The following is a 21033-nucleotide window of genomic DNA, read 5'->3' as shown; positions in this document are numbered from 1 at the left end:
TCCACGCAGGGTTTTGCCTAGAAAAGAAGATGATGATGGTAGCACATCCATGCATCCCTAAACAGACCCCTTACAACCATAGCATAGGGCTCGCCCGTTTTGTTGTTGCAGGTGAGGGTTATGACATCGAGCATGATACAACTAAGAACCATCACAAGCCCTAGCACTAGAACACGAGGCCTCCATAAAAGTAAGCGTGCCACCACAGTGTGATGTAGACGCCACGCAACCAAAAGTATTGACACCAAATTCTCCAACGCCATGAGAATGCTTTAACGAGATGAGACATGCATCACCTATGGAGAGAGTAGAGTGAAGAGTTGCAAGAGCAAAATATAACATTGCAAGAGAACAAATGAATAATATATCTAATTATATTTATATTTATATTTTTTTTCGATAATTGATAATTTCTATTGGTATTTAATATTAAGCAAGTCGTACATAAAATATTTAAACAAAAATATCTCGAAATAGACCAACAAAACAAGTTTTAACACCATAGCAATAAACCTGCACCAACAACTACCAAGGCTGTAAATACCTACTAAGTCTTTACATTCAAAACTTAAAAGAGACAAACTGTAGAACCCTAAGAGCCACCTACAATTACGAGTTCTTTGCCTCTACCTTCCGTGTCATTGTCGACACCCTTCTGGTCTACCAAGTCGTCCACGTCGTCATTCCTTTGAACCCCATTTTATCAACTCCCTGCGTATCTCTTGTCTCTCCCATGCTCGGAGGTATTCTTCAACGCCATGTAAACCATTTTGTGATGCCGCCCTTCGAACCTCTTTGTTGCTATCTGCACTCCATAAAAGATATGGTCGAAGTGGAGGCCAAAATTCATTCGAATGGAGCCAGGCTCCATTCCAACGAACAAATCCATTGCCATCCCTCAACATGTTCAAAAAGCTCTCCAAGCCTCCACGCCACTCTTCCTTCATAGTATTTGTGACTATCTATCTCACCTTTTGTACACCAACCAGCTCAAAACACCATACCGTAAACATGGAGAAGATATCAACATTCGACCTGTATTTGAATTGAGCCTTAAGGTATTTCTCTCCAAGCACCGCCTTGATGCGGGTCAAGAAGCCCTAATCATCCAAACGAAAGACATTGGACAATCTTTCGTCAGAGATTTGGCCCCAAAAGACCACCATTGGCCTCGCTGCCCTCAAAGTGAAATTAGGCTCCATTGCTACATAGGCTAAGCACTTCGCTATTCGTTCTTCCACCACCACCATCGTCTCTATCTAGGTCTCTATCAATATGCTTCGACAACTTTAATCTTAACAATGAAGCTGCACGCACCTCTTTGTCGTAAATGACACATTGCATTCCAAGGTGGTATGTGTGTGGCAGGCATGTCATCATAAATGCTCGCGGTACTTCAGTTGTCCATGACCGCCTGACTATCCTACTCTCATCGTCACCCTACCCAAGGTAGACCTGGTTTGATATTCCTTAAAGGTCGAAGAGATTACAATCTCTGCCACCCTTCCACCTTACTGTCGATGGATCTCATCTAGAGTTTGAATTATTAACTCCTTCCTATCTTTTGTCGGCCCCAAATTTGAAAACAATTAAGGCTGGTAGTTATTCCACCTCAAATACTACGTCTCCAACTTGGAGTACCAACGCCTCCTCCGCACACCGATCTGCATCTGCATTGATTTCCCGCCTAACATGAGCGACTTTGAAATCCTGGAAAGATGCAAGTTTTTCCCTTATGTATTTTATTTCCCTGTCGATTTTCCAATATTATGATCCCCTTCAGACTAAGGCATGGATGATAATTTGGGAGTCACCTTCCAGGTGTAGCTTCGTCACTCCATTTCTTTTTGCAATTGAATGGCCAATGAAGCTGCCTGCACTTCTGCTTCATTATACGTCCCTTGTGGTAAACGTTGTTTGCCTCTGGCAATCACTCTACACTGAGAATCCTTAGCTACACACCCTACACTTGAGGAGCCCGAATTACCTTCGCTGCTCCATCGAAGTTAACCTTAATCCATATTGATTCTGGTGGAATCCACATTGAGTAATTCACCCCTTGCTGGTTCAGATTAACCCTAGGACACCCATTAATGGGTGTATATTTATATATTTTATATGATGTATATAAATATATGTGTATACATATATATATTTTGTTCAGACGAATGCAACCCCCTCTCAAAATTTTGGCATACCAAACATATCATACCTCTATACCCATACTCACATTTGTACCTGATTTGGTAACTTAGGTGGAGGGGTGTTGCATCGTGGAGGGGTGTTAGAGAGTTGATACAAAGAAAAAGGGCACAAATGTAAAATCTTTCCTTTCCCTCTGTAGGCCAGACATCTCCCATATTAAGATAGAAATAATTAGAACATCCATAGGCTAAGTAAGCAATGAAGCAAAAGAAGATTTCAATTGCAGAAATTGTCATCATCATTTTAGACATAATTTCTTCTCTCATCAAAATTGTCCAATCAAAATGACCATTTGAGACAACATGCAGATTTTCGTATAAATGAAACCTGTTTAAAGTTAATAGCAATATTGTCCTCTATTTGCATATTTATATGTTATTTGCATATCAAATATTGTTTAGATTTGCTTTTTCTATAACACACCAAATCCTGAAATTTTAATAAGACACCCACCATATTGATCCCCTATTCATTTCAAGTTGTATACCATGAATAAGCATTGCCTTGTTGCTCCTAATATCCTAATTGCGTCCTTCATTTGTGAGTCTTCTGCCCCAAATGTAAACAAAAGTATGTCTTACTTCCTTATTCATAAGTGGTTTGATTGTGATCTTTACTACAATCCAATCCAAATAATTGATAAACCATCAAAAATCTTCTAACCCTAGTAAAGACACTTCTTTGGGTTTATCCTTTGGTAAAGTTTCATACAATTTCCAACCACTAATTATCTACAAAGCCTTCCACATATCTCGTTGATAATTTCTAAATGCAGAATAAATATGTAATTTGATAGTAAAAAATAGAGAAACACATGAAGCAATGATAGATGGATTACTAAATCTCAGGAATATAACTTAACATCAAGCCAATTGAACTAGCCAAGTAAACAGACTACAAAGCTGGTATTTTTCAGTCTTGAAATGATGTCTATAATTGCCAACCTACTTAATATAAATCAACTCATGCAAAGGGCTAGCTCTGTAGACAAATCTCATGAAGGCTACAAATAAGAGCTCACTGAGCTTTGTTCTAATTGTGATGAATGAAAAGCGAGTTGTCACCCTACATGCAAAATGTACTACAGTATTATTGACAAGTTTCATCTAGGCATCAATATAAAAGAATAACGTGGACCAAACCATCTTCTAAACAATGTTAAGAAAGCACAAGTCCCTATCTAGAACAGTCAAAAAGGGTTTATGAGACTTACCCAGTAGTGAGTGCTGACCAGAAATAACGGTCATGAGCAAAAAAAATACAACATATTATTAAGGAAGTGGACACAAATGACTCAAGATGATATGGTAGAATATTACACATTTTTTCTTTAGTGCGATTGAAGAATTATATTTCAGCCAGCGTAGACCTTGCAAACTTGCATCTTCTTTCAACTAGAAGATTAGAGACATAATATTTCCATTATCCATATTATTGATGATGTATGCTTTTGGATTTTAACAGTGTAAAAAACTGAACATCAACATTTCTCATCACCCTACATGATCCATCATCAGGATGAAGAGAGAAATAGAGTAGTGAATTAGCTTACTAAATAGAGGAAAGAAAACAAAACGCACTATAAGACAAAATAAGAAAGGGGATTGTCAAGGATTCCTGAAATTAAGAAGAATGAAGAAAATACCACAAAATAATACAAAGGGAATTAAAAAAGAGTTAAATTTAATAATGATACCAAAGTTTTTCTAAAATCTCATTAAATGGGTGAGATTACAAAATAAGGATAGACCCAGAATAGTGTTAACATTGTAGAGTTAACTTTTGAAAACTCTGTATAGATATTTGAAAATGTATATACATATATTGAATGAGAAAAATAGATGTGTTAAATATACATGAGAAAATTAATTCATAAAAACTTCTATCGTAGCGAGTATTTATATTGTTATGACATTGCCACACAGAATTGAGGAACATATAATAAGGTATAAGAAGCTAAACTAATAGGCCAAGCAACGCATCGAAAGCTAAGCAATGTTAATGACTTAAGAATTCATACAATGCATGACAAGCTTAAAAATAATTCCTAGATGATGGAAGTGAGCACTAGGTGGTTAGAAAATTGAAAACTATGTAAGGTATCGAGAACTAGTTAAGAATGGCATATCTTCTCTAAATCAAGTTTTAAACCATGCTTGACCATAACATTTGACCAAAATGATGCCTTCTCTATGTAGCAAACATACATTTGTGTGGGTGCAAAGCATGGAATACCAAGTTCATGTGTCCAAGATGACTTTTAAAATTCCAGTAAATGAGAATGAACAATGAATGGTTTGATATTAGGAGCAATCATAAGGCCCACAAGGATAACCACCCACTCAAAACTACACTAAATAAGGAAATGTACGCCAACAACCAATCCTTGGTAACAAGAAAATATTATATAATGTCTCTAGCACTTACACTTGACCTTCAGAAAAAACTAAATAACTAAAACTTGGAGCAAAACTTCAAAAGTAATTGTTTGCTAAGTGCTTCGACGACCTTTTGAAGCCTTCAAGACTTTTGTGGAACTTAACTGCATAAATTGAGAGAAATGGTTACTTTCAAGGGAAGCATACACCTATAACGTCCATTCCACCAAACCTTTATCTCAACTACATAAAGTCTAAGTCTTCATTACAATGTCAATATAGTATGCTCTAGATTCCAACTTATTTAACTATTCCAATTGGCGCCCTTATAAGCTGAAAGGTTTACAAAATAAATATGTTTGAAATCATAAACTTGCAAACCTTGTTGATCAAGCTATGATTTAAAATGCACAAGGAAAGTGTACCCCGTACATTCCCTCATGAAGCAAGATAATCCTCCAAATTTGAGGAAATCCAAGTGATCAATGCCTTGCATTCCTGCGTTCCCCAAGAATACCTCAAGTAAGGCATTGAAACAAAAAGATAATCCCCCTTCTGAACCCCAAAGCACTCAGCAGCTAGCTCCCAAAAACATTCAAGTCAAAGTAGACAAAATTAGAAAAATTTGATCTCCACCAACCAAGGAATGGTAGATCAAGCCTTCATCAATGGTTCTAATTAAAAAATAAATTGAATGAATGATTCAATAATTGCATAATTACATTGAACGATATACACATGTATATATAGAGGTTACAAGACGATGTTCTATAAATAGAACTAGTCGTTAAAGTGAAATCAAATAAGCTAAAAAGCTAAATATAGCTTAAAATGCTAAATAATAAAAAGCTAACTTAACAAGCTAAATAAGTCGACTAAAAAGCTAAATAGCTAAATAAGTCGACAACTAAGATGACTGCTAAAAATAGAAGACGACCATTATAGAAGATATTAATATTATTTTAACACCCTCCTCCCTAATGGTCATCGTACTCAATACCCTACAAAATACAATGCAGGTGTTATGATCAGAAATGCAAAGACCATCTGCTGCTACGGAGACCCTCCCAAGATCTGCAGAATGTAAACGACCAAGAGTACCAAAAGCCATCCAAGCTAATGTAGCCTTCACACACGAATTAGAGATCTAGCACACACAAATTACTAAAGCCTAAAACCATGATTTTGAGGAAAAAATCAGCAAACCCTTTTGTAGAAGAGTACCAACTCCAAAACTAACTGCAAGATACCACAGTTGCAGATGTTCGCCCTGGCAAGTGCGACCCAAACTGACTGCAACAAAGCTCGATTTTTCAGGAGAAATCAATCAAAACTAGAGAACTTTGCAAAATACAAATCCCATGCAAACTTAATGTATTACAGATGATTTTTGAGGAAAAAATCGTAAAAAACCTCCAAACAATTTTTCAAGAAAAAATAGTGAAAACTCTAGAAATATGAGGTTACAAATCATTGTTTTTGTGGAAAAAACCAGTGAAACCCCAAAATAATGAAATCCCACGCAAACTGTGCGGATTACAGATGAGAATTTTTAAGGAAAAAATTATAAACCCTGCAAACAATTTTTGAGGAAAAAAAAATGTGAAAGCCCTGCCATTGATTTTTTGTGGAAAAAATCTAAAAACCGACACAATTTTTCAGGAAAAAACCGTGAAAACCCAGGGACCTGTAAGACAAGGTGTCGCCTAAATCAATCTGATAAAGGTAATGATATTAAAATATCGTGAACATGCATTGTTTCCAGGTGTTGTGGCAGCTATTGAACTTTTGACTGTGTTCCAACAACATGTTGGTCAAAGATGCCATCACAAAAAATGGAGGTTGAACGAGGTCAACCCAATGAAAGTATGAGACAGAAGAATCTGATTATAGAAGCAGTTGCACAAAAAATCTGAAACCCTGGAGTGGAATTCCAGACATGAATCCCAAAGAACGAATTTCGAGGTTTGTAAAAAACCCTGAAATTAAAATTTTCTGCAAACTTAAAACCTGAAATTTTTCCTGAAAATAATCAGAAAAAATAATAATTTGCAAAAATAATAAAGTACCTCATTTTTTTTTTACAAAACAAAAAAATATGGACGTTTTTTTTTTTCAAACAAAACACAAAAATTAGGAGCAAAAACCCAAGGATTGGATGTACAGCATAAACAACGCCTAGAAGACACCAAAATTATCGACGTCCAAAGAATTAGTAGATATCGCAGACTCTTTAAATTCCAAGGCAAATTTACAGGCACAAAATTTGAGGCACAAAAAACAAGGCACCCAAAAAATCTGAGACCAACCCAAGAAAGCTCTCGAAGAACCCACCAAGAATCTAAAATCAAAATACAGATCTGACAGCTCAAAAATCAAGGCACAGTAAACGATGCACCCAGAGAAATCTAACGACGGGAAAAACCCACCAAGAATCTGCAACCAGATTAAAATTTTGAATTGAACTGAAGGGTCAAAACCCTAATTGAAAATTGTAGAAACCCTAAGAAAATTTTCAACCTGCAAAAAACAAAATCTGCCCAAGAAGAGAAAAAGAAACTGCTCTTTAAAAAAAAAAAAACCATTTTAAAAAAATCTCTTCAATAAAAACTTCGAAAAAAATTTATAACAAAAAATTTCGAAATTTTTAATTTCCATGCTTAAAAGGCTAAACAATAAAAAGCTAAAAAGTCTACTAAAAAGATAAATAGCTAAATAAGTCGACAACTAAGATGACTGCTAAAAATAGAAGATGACCATTATAGAAGATATTAATATTATTTTAACACTAATCTCAACCTGGGGAACAAAGCCTTTGGTAAGGAAATGGTGCTCTCTTGTTGCTCAATTGCTTGTCTCCAAACTGTCTAAAAGTGATAAATGTGATTTTCGACCTTGACTATTTAAACAATAATGGCAATCAAAGTACAAGAGGTTCCATTCTGAAAGATTTCAAACAAAATCTGAACATGGAGTGCAAGATTGTGAATTACAGGAGTCTTGAATTGTTGTTGCTAACCTTGACTTCAGAGTAGTTGGAGTATCAATAGGAGAAGACAAAGCCTTTTCAATAAATGTCATAGAGAAAGGATAAGGTAAAGCTAGTCATCTAGAGATCGATTTAAGACTCATGAATGCTACAGTGTTAGATAATGGAGCATGTGTGTGTTGGATAATATTATAAAGATATAAATTCGTAATGAAGGATTAGGTCATTTTACATCATAGAGATGTTTTAGAGGTCTCCAATGGATAATGATTAATCACAAGTGTAAAGATTGATGGGTTTGATAATTCTATAGACCCAATGTCATCTATGCTAAAGTCGACTAATGTCTTCCTGAAATGAATTACATAATCGTTCCTTTGACAACTAGAAGACAGCTCCTCCAAATGTTGAAATGGAGAAATATGACATCTCTATATTGGATAGTTTGTGTTGATAAGTCTTTCAAAATTTTTGCAGTAACTATTAGCTTCTGATTTATAGTATAGGCTAGTTTTAGTTACATGTTTCAAGATTTGTCTTATGTTGTTAATTCATGGTATGACCAAGGAGGCAAGATATTAAATGTTAATGCAAATGTTTTATTTAGTTATAATATATGCTTCCTCTTACCAGCTGTGTGGGGACCCCATTAATAGAAACCCTAAATTATATCTAAAACATAGTTAAAATAATAACCCATTTTTATAGGTGACTTCAGCCTCTACTTTGTTGCATCTTTGCGCTCCTTTAGCCTCCATTCCTACCACACGTTTGCCTAGAGACCCAAGGGTAGGCACATAACATCACTCACAAGTTGACCCAAGCAACTATTCCTTCAACTTTCATTCCTCAGCCCAATCTTTGGCATCTAATGACACCCCAGTGTGAGTGGGTCATGATTTTCCTGCAAATTCTTTGCATATCTATTTCCGAACAAATTTCTTTAACAAGGTCAGGATCACTTTTCTACCAAAGTGAACAAAAGAAACATTTGAAGATCTTTGAATTTGGAGATGAAGTGTTGGAAAAGGAACAATACCTTAAGGATCATGCTCTAACTTATAGGTTCCATAAATTATGGCCAACATTGGGAAAGCTTAATGATTAGATTTCAAATATCTTGGAAATCCTTTCTCAAAGAGAAAGGATTCGTTGGCCCTTATGCCAAAGGCTTTTCCATTATTATTTGTAGATCGGTTAAGGATATAGCTAAGGTCACTGAAGATGGTCTCTAGTCTTAGGGATAAAGCACTTCTATGTTCAAAACCATGATTTCCAGAATTCAATCCCCTCAAAGAGGACTTTTCCTATCTTTCCAATCTGACTTAGGGAGACTGTTGCCTCCTCGCTATTCGAAATTCCTTACGTAGACTGATTTTGAACCACAAGGAAGCTCAGCTCCAATGCCCCCTTACCTTAACATGAATCCATAAGAAAATGTGTGTCTCAGATTTTACACACAAATAGATTGTAATAAAGGTTGCTGTTTGGAATCAACCCTTGAATCATTAAGGAATAACTTTTAGGTGCAATTGATGTTTCACCCATTGGCATTTATTGGATGCCTGCACTCTTCCAAAGTCTTTGTCTGCTGCAAAAACAATCAGATTGTCCAAAGCAGGCTACATGGTGGAAGGACAGAATTGTGGCATCAGCATGTTATCCTGGATTCACAGTCTTTGGTTCCCTTGGCTCCTGCATTGCCTTCTTCAATTAAGACCAAGCCTGTTTCAGGGGTCCTTCCAGCAGGCAGATGTTCCTCTCCCTTGAATATTGGGTCAATTTCCACTAAGTTCGTAAGCAAGATTGATTGTTCTCCTTCCCCTTGTAGAGAGCTTAGGTTGGAGGGCTTTCTTCCAGCCTCTGGGATTCATAACGAAGAAGTCCTCCTCTAGAAAGGAGGATGGTCTATTCAAGATGGTTCTTCATTCTCAATCCACGAAAAAGTAATTCTTAATTATCACTCCTCAGCTTAACAGGTACTGTTTAGGTTGTTAAATAGAAAAGCTTCTACAAGGAAAGAGCTGATCAATTTGTAACTTTCATTTCTTTATTTTAATTTCATGTAAAGGGAGAGAGATCCACTTTCCTCACATAAACATGAGAAAAGAAAAAGCCGATAATAAGTCATAAAACATTCATATCTAAAACTCTTCTTGTAAACTCTCTGTTTTATGTGCTATGCTAAACTTGAGAAATGGGAACACACTTTTTCGAAAAGTTATATAACATTAACTTCAATCTTGCCATAATAAGTCATAAAACTTTAATGATTATGACTCGCCCAACTTATCCTTGTGCATTGATTTGTGTAAGAATGGGGGCATACATAATTTTTTCAATAAAATATTTTAAACTTCTTATCTTTTCTTAAATTTTGTCTTCATCTGTCACATTTATAAGTTGGAAACTCATTTACATTTAAAAACTAAAGGCTAAAAGATTATCAAATTATAGAAAAATATTATATTGAAATATAAAGTGTACCCACCATTGCCTTTTTATGTTTTCAGATTGCCAATAAAATAAAACAAAACAAGGAGAGAACGGAGATGGAAAATTAAAAACAAAAAATCAACTGGATTTTCAAATGATACCATATCTGCTTATGCAATCTGACATATATTTTTTCCAAAGAGACTGCTGAATATACACGTTAAACAATTCCCTCTAAAACATGGGGCATAATCAAAATGAAGTCTATCTTTGAACCAAGATTACCACTTGTATTCATAACAAAACAAAACGATATAAACAAGCCATTAACAATTTTGAGACTGAAAAAATTTTGCTGAAACTTCAGATGGCAGCATTATTGTAAGATTCTTTCTCTATTTGAAAGCATGTGTTCTATTTAGAAACAATTGAAATTGTTGGTATTCTTTAAGTGTTCCACTCCCATACCATACTAGACTAATCTTATAGAGGAATCCCAGGAATAAATCATACAAAGCACCTCCTCAACTTGTCTTAAGCTACTTTTGTGCAATTCATCTGCTACCAAACTCATTGGCCATTGGCTAGTCTGTGAATCAGCTTCCCAATCATGCTGATAAAGTTTGAAAGAATACGTATTGCAACCCATGATATCAAAGAAAAAAGGAAACTAGAAAACACGTATATAAACAGCACTTGTTATATGCTATAACTATCTTAGATCTATACTTGACTGGTGGGTGTTAAACCTGAAAACGACCATTCTGGAAGAGAAGATCAGAGGAAAGTTGAGAAAACCCTTTTCTCATTTTATACAACCAAATTTCTACTTAACATTCTGATTAATCCTATCTTTAGATTGACAATTCCTGATTATTCCATACACATACACAAATACAGCCAAAGCGAAGTTAATACTTACAAGCCCTTTGAACCATTTGTTACTTTCCTGCAAAATGACAGACAAAATAAAACATCAGCAAAACCAATTGTTACTCTACAGTTTACGGTGAAATAGAATAGGAACAAAAACCATTAATATTGATAACGTAAATCATCACCGAAACAATCACAAGTAATTGAAGACACGTACCACTTCCGGCCTCTTTGTAATCTCAATTATTTCACGACCAAGCTTTTTTTCCTTGATTAGCTCCTTTGGATGAGATGTCATCTTTGCCACTTCTTCGGAGGTTTTATTAAAGTTGTCACTCAGCTTGGCCTTCTTGACAACTCTATTTTCAGGTGCTGAAACTTCTTTCTTAGAATCTGTTTTTTTCCTGTTTGCATTTGCTGAACCACCCACTTCATCTGCCTCGTCATCAGAGTGCACTATTGCTCTTGCCCGCTTGAGCGGCTTTTTTTCATCTTTAAATGGCTCGTTTTTACTGCTTTTTTTATCATTGGATCTTACTTCCAACCGTGGAGATTGTTTTGGACTATCTATTTTACCAATACCCTTTGATGGTATTTCTAATTCAGCTTTTGTCAGTCCCTTAGTTGCAGTCTCCGACTTTTTCCATTCATCATTTGAATTCTCATTCTTTTCGATTTCCTCTTTTCCAGTCTTGTTCTTTTTTGTTTCTTCCTTTGTAATCTCACCTTTTCTTAGCTCCTCATCAGGAATTCCATTCCCTTTCATTTCTTCCTTTATAGTCTCAATTATCTTAAATTCCTCCTTAAGAGTTTCTTTTCCTTTCCCCTCGCCCTTTACTGTCATACTTACTTCCATTTCTTCCTTTTTGATTTCAATATCGTCTAGTTTTTTCTGTGATGCTTTATCCTTCTTCGGTTCCTCCTCCTTTGTACTTGTGTCTACCTTACTCTTAGTTAGTCCCTCTGAAATTACCAGTTCAGCTCCTTCCTTCCTTGCAAACAGAGATCCATTTGCCATAGATTTATTTGCCTGGTTTTCATTAGCTCCATTTGCTTGTTGATCCAGTGATCGAACAGACTTACTAACCCAAGCCTGTTTGTTAAGAAAGGCCTCAGCTGCAACATGTATTCGAGCTTATGAGTGTACAATAATGCTCAAGAAAACCCCAGCAAAAAGCATTGAGGATAGAATCTTTAGAATTCTAGAAGCATCATTTAAGCATGTAAATCAACTCACCTTCAAGGCCCTCAAAATTTTCTGAAACTATGCGTTTGCCACAATCAAATGTCCGATTAAAAAAATAATCTGCATTATTCAAGTCTTCTTCTGAAGGTTGTGGATTTTGTGGATCTGTGGATGTGCAGAGTACTTTGCACTTCCCAACAATCACCTCCTATAATTAGGAAACAATCAATGTTCAGCTTATCATCCATAAAGTTATTACGTGTGACAAGTCAAATAAAGAATGGAACATTATTCATCTGGCTAAAACTATAGATAAGAAGCATTCACATGCTTTGCTGTCCGTGAATAACCCATATAGGTACACAAGACTTGAAAGCACATAAAGTGCCAATTGTAAATCGGGTATACTAAAAAACACCACCCAGAAATAATAGATCTAAAGCTAAATCTAGATTTAGATCTCAAGACAAAAAACCTGACAAGAGGGGTGAACACACAAGATAAAACCAAAAGAAACCGATTTATAAAAGGCATGCCATTCTAAGAATCATGGAAAGAAACATTCCGTGCTAAAAAGAGAGCTCTCAATAGAAGCAAAATAAGGGAGGCACTCAAATACAAGGCTATATGTGTCATAGTCTAGAGTAAAAGACAAACCAACATCATCTTCAACTAACGCAAGAGAGGTTATATAAAGTATGATGCACTTACAAGAAATGACGACCTTAGGAGAACAACTGCAATTACGATGCCACAATAAGCATTCTACTACTAAAATATATGCTAGAATCGATATTTGGCAATCCTCCAAACAAAAGAGAAGATATGGGTCAGTGTGGTTGTTCTTATCTCAACTTAATTGCCACCTCAAACTTGCTTGTGTAATACTTCTTGCATTTAGGCTTTTGTTTCCCCTTCCTTTACACTTAGTTTTGTTGAGGGGAGCAAGACCACCAATAGCATATGAACGCCCACCCTTAGTAGTCCTACAATCACTCTATTAATTGCATATCCAGACTTAGAAGCACGCAATTCTGATTGACAACCTTTACCTACAAAGGGGTTCCTTGTAAGTTGTAACACCTCATCCAAGGAGAAATGGAAGAAATGGAATTGGAAATGAAAAGGCCAAGATTCCCTTAGAAGGCCATCTTATTTCATTATCCCATTGAAATCCACCGTATAAGCTCCACACCTTCCAAAATTATGTATAACTAAGTCCCAAAGCCCATTATGTTGTTAAAGTGTTTCCTTGATAAATCGATAAACATTTCTTTAAATTAGTATGTTACATTCTACTCTACTATATATATTAAATACCCTTCAAATGATAGACCACCATACCACAAGTCAACTACTACAGAAACTTTGATTTAGTCCTAAACATTAGCATTTAAATTAGTTTTGAAGTAGCAGTTGGTTTGCTTAATTGTCACTCCATTTCAACTTCCATATCATCTGCTTTCTTTGCTTGGTTTGATCATATATACCAAACAAATACGAGGAATTTGGTTGTTGTCTATTCATGGAAATCACCTCAAACTCTTTAGAATCATCATTCAAAATGTTTTGCAAATATAGATCATATTTCCTTGGTTTGTTTGCATTTTATACTTGTCTATAACCTTGTATTTCAAGTGTCAAACAAAAATTCTCTTCATCAACCTTTCATATTTCCATTTTGTAGAACGAGGTTCAAACACATAAGCTTTTAAGGCATTTTTAATAGTAAGGCCAAAAAGGCAAGAATGTGGACCAAAGAAGCTGTTTTGGAATTTTTTATATTACTCTAGCCTATCATTCAATGTTATCAAGCCCAAACATACATAACATTGAGGGTAGATATGGTTAATGAGGCAACAAAAAGGCATCACAAAAGTTGTTACCAAACATTGATTGGAGTGGGCAAAGACAATCATTATTTTATTTCAGAGTTACCCGGGGACGCGTCCCCGACCTGAAAATCCTCGTCGTTTCGAGGACTTGGGGACGGCCAGGGGACGTTTGTACGTCTCGGGGACGGCTGGGACGTCCCCAATCCATCCCGGGGACGACCAGACATCCCCCAAACCTAAGGCCATTAAAAAATATTAAAAAAATAAAAAAAGTTGTATTTTCAATATGGCAGCAATGTAGCCTTCGGGCATTTTGAAACAAAGATTAGAAAATCGCCCAAAAATCGCCAAACTCGGCGAGTCAATAGGAAAATAACACCCAACGCCTTTGTTAAAGAATAAGTTTTTTTGGCCTCGCGGGGCGCTGCCCCTCAACCCAAGCTAATAGGGAGCGCGCAAGGGGCGCTACCCCCAAACCCCCGTTGAAAAATATGGGGGGAAACTGCGTCGATGGAAGGAGAGAAAATTTAACCTCTTTGTTTTGACATTTTGTATGTTATTTCTTTAATATCTATTATGATATGCATATTGACAATGTGAATGAATTGAAATTCTGATTTATGAATGCATAATTGCGAATTGTCTATTGAGTATTAACAATGTTGTATGTTCAGAATTTAGATTCTAAAATGTTTTCAACTTTTCATAGTATCATACACATGCTATATCCATGTTTTATTGTTTCATATGAATATAATGTATGTATGCATGCTTTATTCATGTTTTCATATGAACATTTAGAATTTTGAAATTTTCCTATATATTTTAAATTTTTCCTATATTTTATATAGCCTTCCGCTTTGCTGTCCCCCGCCGTCCCCAAATTTGGCAAAACAAATGTTGTCCCGGAAACGCGTCCCTCCATCCCTTGCCGTCCCCGTCCCGAAATCTCAGGGTAACTTTGTTTTATTTGAATAGACAAATAGAAGAAAGCAAACACTAATCAACTTACTTGCATTCTATGATCTTGGCATGTATATTTTTAAAATCTATGGATGCATCAAATAGGGTCAAACCCATACTTGCTTTGTTTGAATTGTTTGGGACGGTGATTGTTGATGTAGGGCCACAAATTTGTTGCCATTGGGAGATTCCTAATGGACAAGTATCCATGATTGTTTTTAGCCTACATAACACATTGCCTTGATCAAACCCTATAGAACATCAGAAAACACGAATGGATTAGGAGGTATTGCAAAAGCCCTACACTGTTATCAAGTTCATCTATAAACACACGAGTTATGTGTGTTGACAAAATGCTACTTGGGCCTAGCACAATAGTGGAAAAGCATTTTTTTCGACACGTTTTTGGAATGAAATGCAAAGTTGTGAAACTTTCTAAGCCTATAGTAAACGTTTTGAGTGTAGTGGAATGGAAAAAATGCCTCATGGGCTATTTGTACAAAGCTATGGATAGGGCCACGAAGGTGATGAGGGGTAGGATGGAAATAATTGGTACATGCACATGCCATTGTGAGACAATCAATAGCAAATGGAATCACCAAATGCATTCATCTCTCTATGTCATTAAATACTATCAGAGTCCACCATTGGTTTACCATAGACAAAAAGACCTTCTAAACATGCACATCTCCAACCAACCATGTAATTTATCTACTTCTAAACATACTTGGAGGGACTTTAGCGACATACACTCCAAGAATCACAACCACCTAACAAAACAAAGAATGAATGACAAAGTTTATTCGCCACAACCTCTATGTAAAACTAAAAAAATCTCAAGGCAAGAAATTTGAAATACCTACATTGTGACTCTAAATTGTAATTATTGTTTTGTTTTAGTTGTCAAATCTAATTTCTATATGCTAAAAATCTATTGCAATTGAGGAAGATCAAATAATTGACCTCAATCCTAATTCTAAGTGGTTACAAATGATGAAGTAAACCCTTTTTCAAGTTTGAAGATTTTGATACACATGATGAGACCAACATTAAAAATGATGTGGTCAAACAAATCAAGGGTGGCTCTAAACATTCAGCAGCAAGACTTGTAGCCCTTTAGTGTAGTTTTCTTCATTGTAGCAAAAATCATTGCCTACATTAGATTTTTTGATACTCTTTGCTCCGTATATCAGCTGACTTTGTACAAGATAGATTATAATCAAAAATTTGAAACTATTAGTATGCAGTTATCATTCATGCATTATATGATGCAACGTAATCAATGATATGAACATAAATTAAGAACCTTTATTCCAAAATTCATGGAGTAAATCTCATTTTTTATTTGCTCTCTATTTCTTTATGCAATTAAAATGCCTTTAAAATTAAAAAGGCAAAATTATGTACTCTCTCTTTTTGCTTTTTGAAAATCTGATTTTTTCCCAATTTTTTAAAAAGTTCTTTTGGTTTGCTGATCTATTCCCGGCAATGATGGTTTTGAAAAATCTGATTTTTTTCCCGATTTCCTGAAAAACTCTTTTGGTTTGTTGATCTATTCCCAAGAATGATTTTTGCTGCTATGGGCTCAAGAAACAACCCAATCTTTGAATAACTTCATTTTGCCTCAAAGAAAATAAAAGGCAACTTAATCTGAGGTACAATTCCAAACAAAAATATCTCCCCCTTACCCAAGCAAAACTACCAATTCTATGTTCGCTTATCCTTCTTGAACAAGCTCATTTAATTCTGCAAATCCTAGATACAAGTCTTCACTTTTGCTTTTCCTTTATATTCAGCAACGAGGGATTTGTTTTTCTTCTACTTCTACATCAATACCAAACTGTTTCTCTCCAACAAATATTTCAGCTTAGCTTTACAAAAACAAAACGTAACCTGCTAAGCTTCTAACTATCATAAAGAATTCCATGACTTCGATTTGTGACAGTTATTATTCACCTACCAACTACATGAGAAAAACCAATCTTCACACAAAGAGTTGCTCTACCCCTAATCATGAACTTGAATCTCTGATTGAAAATTTGACAATTAAAAATCAGGATTAGAAGGTTCTAAAAATTGCTAGGAATGCCTTCATCCAGAACAGCTGCTCACTCAGCAACTAAATCTTCACCAAAATGATATTAAATAAATAATCTTGTCTGCAAACTGGCAACCACAGGTATATTATCTGTTATCATAAGCCACACCCTACTTCTTAAGTGCAAAAGGTTTGCTTTCAGATTCCTGTCGACACGATTTAATTTTGAATCCAGCTTTGAAAATCTTGAAGTAGGCTCAACTCTATTGCAATCACATTCTTTCGTTCGAAAAATGTCAAAACTTTTGAAAAATGAATAGTGAGACGTCAGATGAAATAATTCCTCACCGCTACAAATGTGAGTAAATTATGGAAACATGTGATTTAATTGGCTTCTACATTTGGAAAACATTTAAGCTAGCTCTCATAAAACATTTTCAAGGCACCATTCTAACTGGCCGCCATGATTAAGAAAGGCAGACAAACATTTCACTATAAGAACTCTACCTTGTTGTGGACACCACAACTCATTCAAATTTGAGTTTTATCACTCACATTCTCTTACAAACTAAAGTAAGTACAGGTTCCTTTGGCTTGAAGTAAAAAATGCAAATTAAGGCTTTTCGTCCTTTGAACAAGAATTTAGAAGAAATATGTTAATCGTTTTTGTCATGGGGTTTCCTGTTCACTACAACATAGAGATGTCTCTGAAATCTGGCATTCATAGATACCAATTTCTAAATAGCTAATTTAAATTCAGATGAAGTGTGTCATCCTCAACAATCTCTAATATTTGTTTCATGAAACATATCACTTTGCAAAACCATATCAATGGATGTAAAAAATCATATGCAAAAATCAGAATCTAAAACCAACATAAATCGTGGTAACTGTATTTAGCTGGAACCAGAAAATGTTGGTAAGCAACATGAATAACAACTCACAACTTTTCTTGGCAAAACAAGTAGATATGGAAATTTTATTCTAGTAAGAGCTCTTAAAATTTAGCTGTTGCAAATGCCTGAAAATTCATAAAGATGTAAAGACAATAGTAACTAAAGCAGTAAAGTTAACCAATATAATTCACTTTCAAGTAAAAAAGCATTCGAGTCTTCCATTACCAGCAAATTCACATTAAAAAGACCTTGTCCTTCTCCAGATGCCAGAAAAAGCTCCCTATTAGCTGGGCTACAGTCACCTTCGTAGAAGTTCCGTATCTCAATAGGGCGAAAGAACCACCACACCTTAATCCTTTTCTTTTTCAATTTACGATCATCCCAGATTTTCATAATTTTCCCAATGTATGGTTCAGGCTCACCTTCCTTGTGAACATAAACACAGTCGTAACAAGAATATTCCACACCATCGTAGGTGAAGGAATCATAAAACTGAATATCCTTTCCTTTTAATCCCTTTCCACGTTTCACCCCCCAACGAAATTCAACATTTGCCACTTCATCAATTATCGTATTCTCTGGCCCTTCTTCCGGAGGAGCCATATTTGGTAGCTTCCTCTTTATTTGCAGCCAAACACCCTAATCCTTCAAATCAGAAAAAACAGATATATTCAGTAAGGTTTAAAAAAAGGTCAAGTATTAGATCACCTGACAGAAGATAAATACTTATCTAATATCATTAAGCAAATAAAAAGTTAGAGATGCAGCAGAACTGCAAATGTCACATTAAGAATACAATTCCAAAATCAACTAAAATCAGTAACATGAACATCTTAATATCTATAAGAAAGGGACTTCGAACAAAACTTACAAACCCATGTTCTATCAAGTTTCCAGGATGGGATAGTACGGGATGGGAGTATGTGTATCAGGAGGGAATTTTTTAGGGGATGGCAATTAAAAAAATAGGGAATTTTTTAATTAAAGAAATTTCATATATTCATACGATAAAGCATTCATCATATAAATTTATAATTCTAAAACCTAATTACATATTATCAGAACTGAATTGAAATTTCACATGAGAATCCACACGTCAATTTACAAAATTTCATTGATTTCATTGTCAATGAAAATATATATAATATAAAAATTACAACAAAACATACAAAGGCTAGAAGCCTCCACCACAAATTGTCAGGATACATGTAGTTTCATAAATAATTACAAATGTGCACAGTCTTGGCCACTATTCTACCCAGATGCCTTTTATTATTGTACAAAATAAGGCCGTTTCACCCCTCAACATTGAATTGGCAATTATCAACAAACGCAGCCATGCCTAGCCTACAAATAAAAAAATCTAAGGTGAAAGAAATTGCTTATCTACGACATCCTAGACATGCACACTATGTTCATATGTAGGCACCATCTATGCCTTGAAGATCTAAAATAGAGATGATAAGACATGCCAAGTGGAATGCTCCAGAACCCCTACTTTTGCAGCCACACAAGCAAACACCAACTTAAAAGGGGTCAAAATGTTTCAAACTTTGAAAGCACCAATAGTTTCACAAAAGAAAGAAAGGAAATGATATGACCTTGGCCAGCAATTGGACACGTCCCCCCCCCCAATAAAAAACCCATGTCACCTGTAGGGGGACGTTGTGAAACTTGGGAGAAACGTTCCCCCACAGCACCACCACTTCTGCCACCTCTGTCGGGGATGCCGCCGGGTCACTTGCTATATGGCACATGCCATTACATACTGATTGCAACCTTTAACTTCATGAAAACTAGTTGGCCTTTCATTGGGCACTAACAGAGATGTTATATTGCAGATTTTGCCTTGAAGATTTCAATTTACCTCTATTTTTATATCAGCATCACCCCCCCCAGCACCAATCCACCACCATCCCCTCATTGTCCCCAAATTTAGGCCCTTGGTCCCCATGTCCCCAAAACCTGCCCCCCATCAGGAGACTCCATGGACCTATGCAAAAAGGTCAACCTTGCCAACCCATATCCCAGCAATCAGCCTGTGTGAGTGTGTCTAAAGCCCATTGACTTTGACAACTAAAAACCCTAGCAACCAAAATCTACAAATCATGTTTGTGTTTTCTTTTAAATGATTTTATGACTAGGTCATAGCAATCCCAAGGACTGTCAAGGTAGGGAGCATCCATCGATGTTTCCCAAAAAATTGAAATCTCAAGGATGTTTTGAGTTTTTTCATCAAATGTTAACAGCTAGGGGACATCTCTGACTTATCCCTACACCCTCAAAACATCTAGTGGGGGAGTCTAAAAATACAGGAGATGGGTTCCCAAGGCAAATATTTACAGCATTGTGCATAATCATGATATATGCAATACTAGTATTTAAGAGAGCAATTACTAGTCAATTGTTGTGCATGTTAACTCCGATCAATTTTGGCAGCCTCGATGGGCCGCCCTTCTTAGCTTTCAAGATTGCACAATATGTTTGTTTAACAAGCATATTTCGACAGGCGGGGATACAAATTAAAAAGTTGGCCTAAAATTATATTAGCATAGCTAAATTAAAAAAGAAATGCATCACTTCTTATAAAGATGGATTGTGTGATGGGAAACCAAAGCTCAAGAACCAGAGATATCTCTTGACCCAAAAACTCTATCTTGAAGGTTGTTTTCGAGACATAACCAGGCTCCATGTCAACTATCAAGATATTGATCATGGAAGAGCGTAGAAATTCTTCAAACTAGTTTAAATCTACAAATACTATAAAAAATTTACAGCCAAAAAGTGAAGGACAAAAAACATGAAACTTTGATGCCCTTTTACAGCCAACAGTTTTTGTGAAAGCTAGCGTAGACAGCCTTGTGGTCAATCATATGACACTTCACAATCAAAATGCAGCAACCACTGTAGTGACATCACAGTGAACAGTTTCCCTCAACTACTCCATAAATACATCACAAAACACTCGAGTGTCAAGTACCTGACATTCCCCTCCTTTATCCATCAACTATGTGAAATAAGGTTCTTTTAACTTTCACTATCAAGGACCAACTCAACCAATTTGCTCTTGATTTAAGGGTTATGACTAAGAGTAAAATAAGCTCCCAATTTTTTCCCAAAATAGTCATACACATGAAAATTTAGTGTTGGAATTGGATGCCTAAACCTATAAACTTCTACTCAATTCACCTAAAAGGCCTTGGCACTCCCTAATTTCAAGAGAGCAAGTTC

General features: G+C 35.7%; 1 protein-coding gene across 11 annotated transcripts in view; it reads right to left on the bottom strand.

Moving 5' to 3' along the window:
- The window catches only part of LOC131072806 (protein ANTI-SILENCING 1), a 69104-nt gene that overhangs the window by 25638 nt on the left and 22433 nt on the right, over nt 1-21033 (bottom strand). For all 11 annotated transcript variants that reach the window (XR_009371512.1, XR_009112758.2, XR_009112762.2 and 8 more), the window contains 4 exons: nt 18028-18447; nt 12122-12278; nt 11102-12000; nt 10931-10957 (listed from right to left, as the gene is read on the bottom strand). Coding sequence is in view for 3 of the 11 variants with exons in the window: in XM_058009067.2 (XP_057865050.2) it covers nt 10931-10957; nt 11102-12000; nt 12122-12278; nt 18028-18405 (1461 nt within the window). In the remaining 8 variants the exon portion in view is untranslated. The remainder of the gene's footprint in view (nt 1-10930; nt 10958-11101; nt 12001-12121; nt 12279-18027; nt 18448-21033) is intronic.

The sequence above is a fragment of the Cryptomeria japonica genome, chromosome 2 (genome assembly GCF_030272615.1).
Source record: "Cryptomeria japonica chromosome 2, Sugi_1.0, whole genome shotgun sequence".
Classification (NCBI taxonomy): Eukaryota; Viridiplantae; Streptophyta; class Pinopsida; order Cupressales; family Cupressaceae; genus Cryptomeria; species Cryptomeria japonica.
This window is presented reverse-complemented; position numbering and strand designations above follow the sequence as displayed.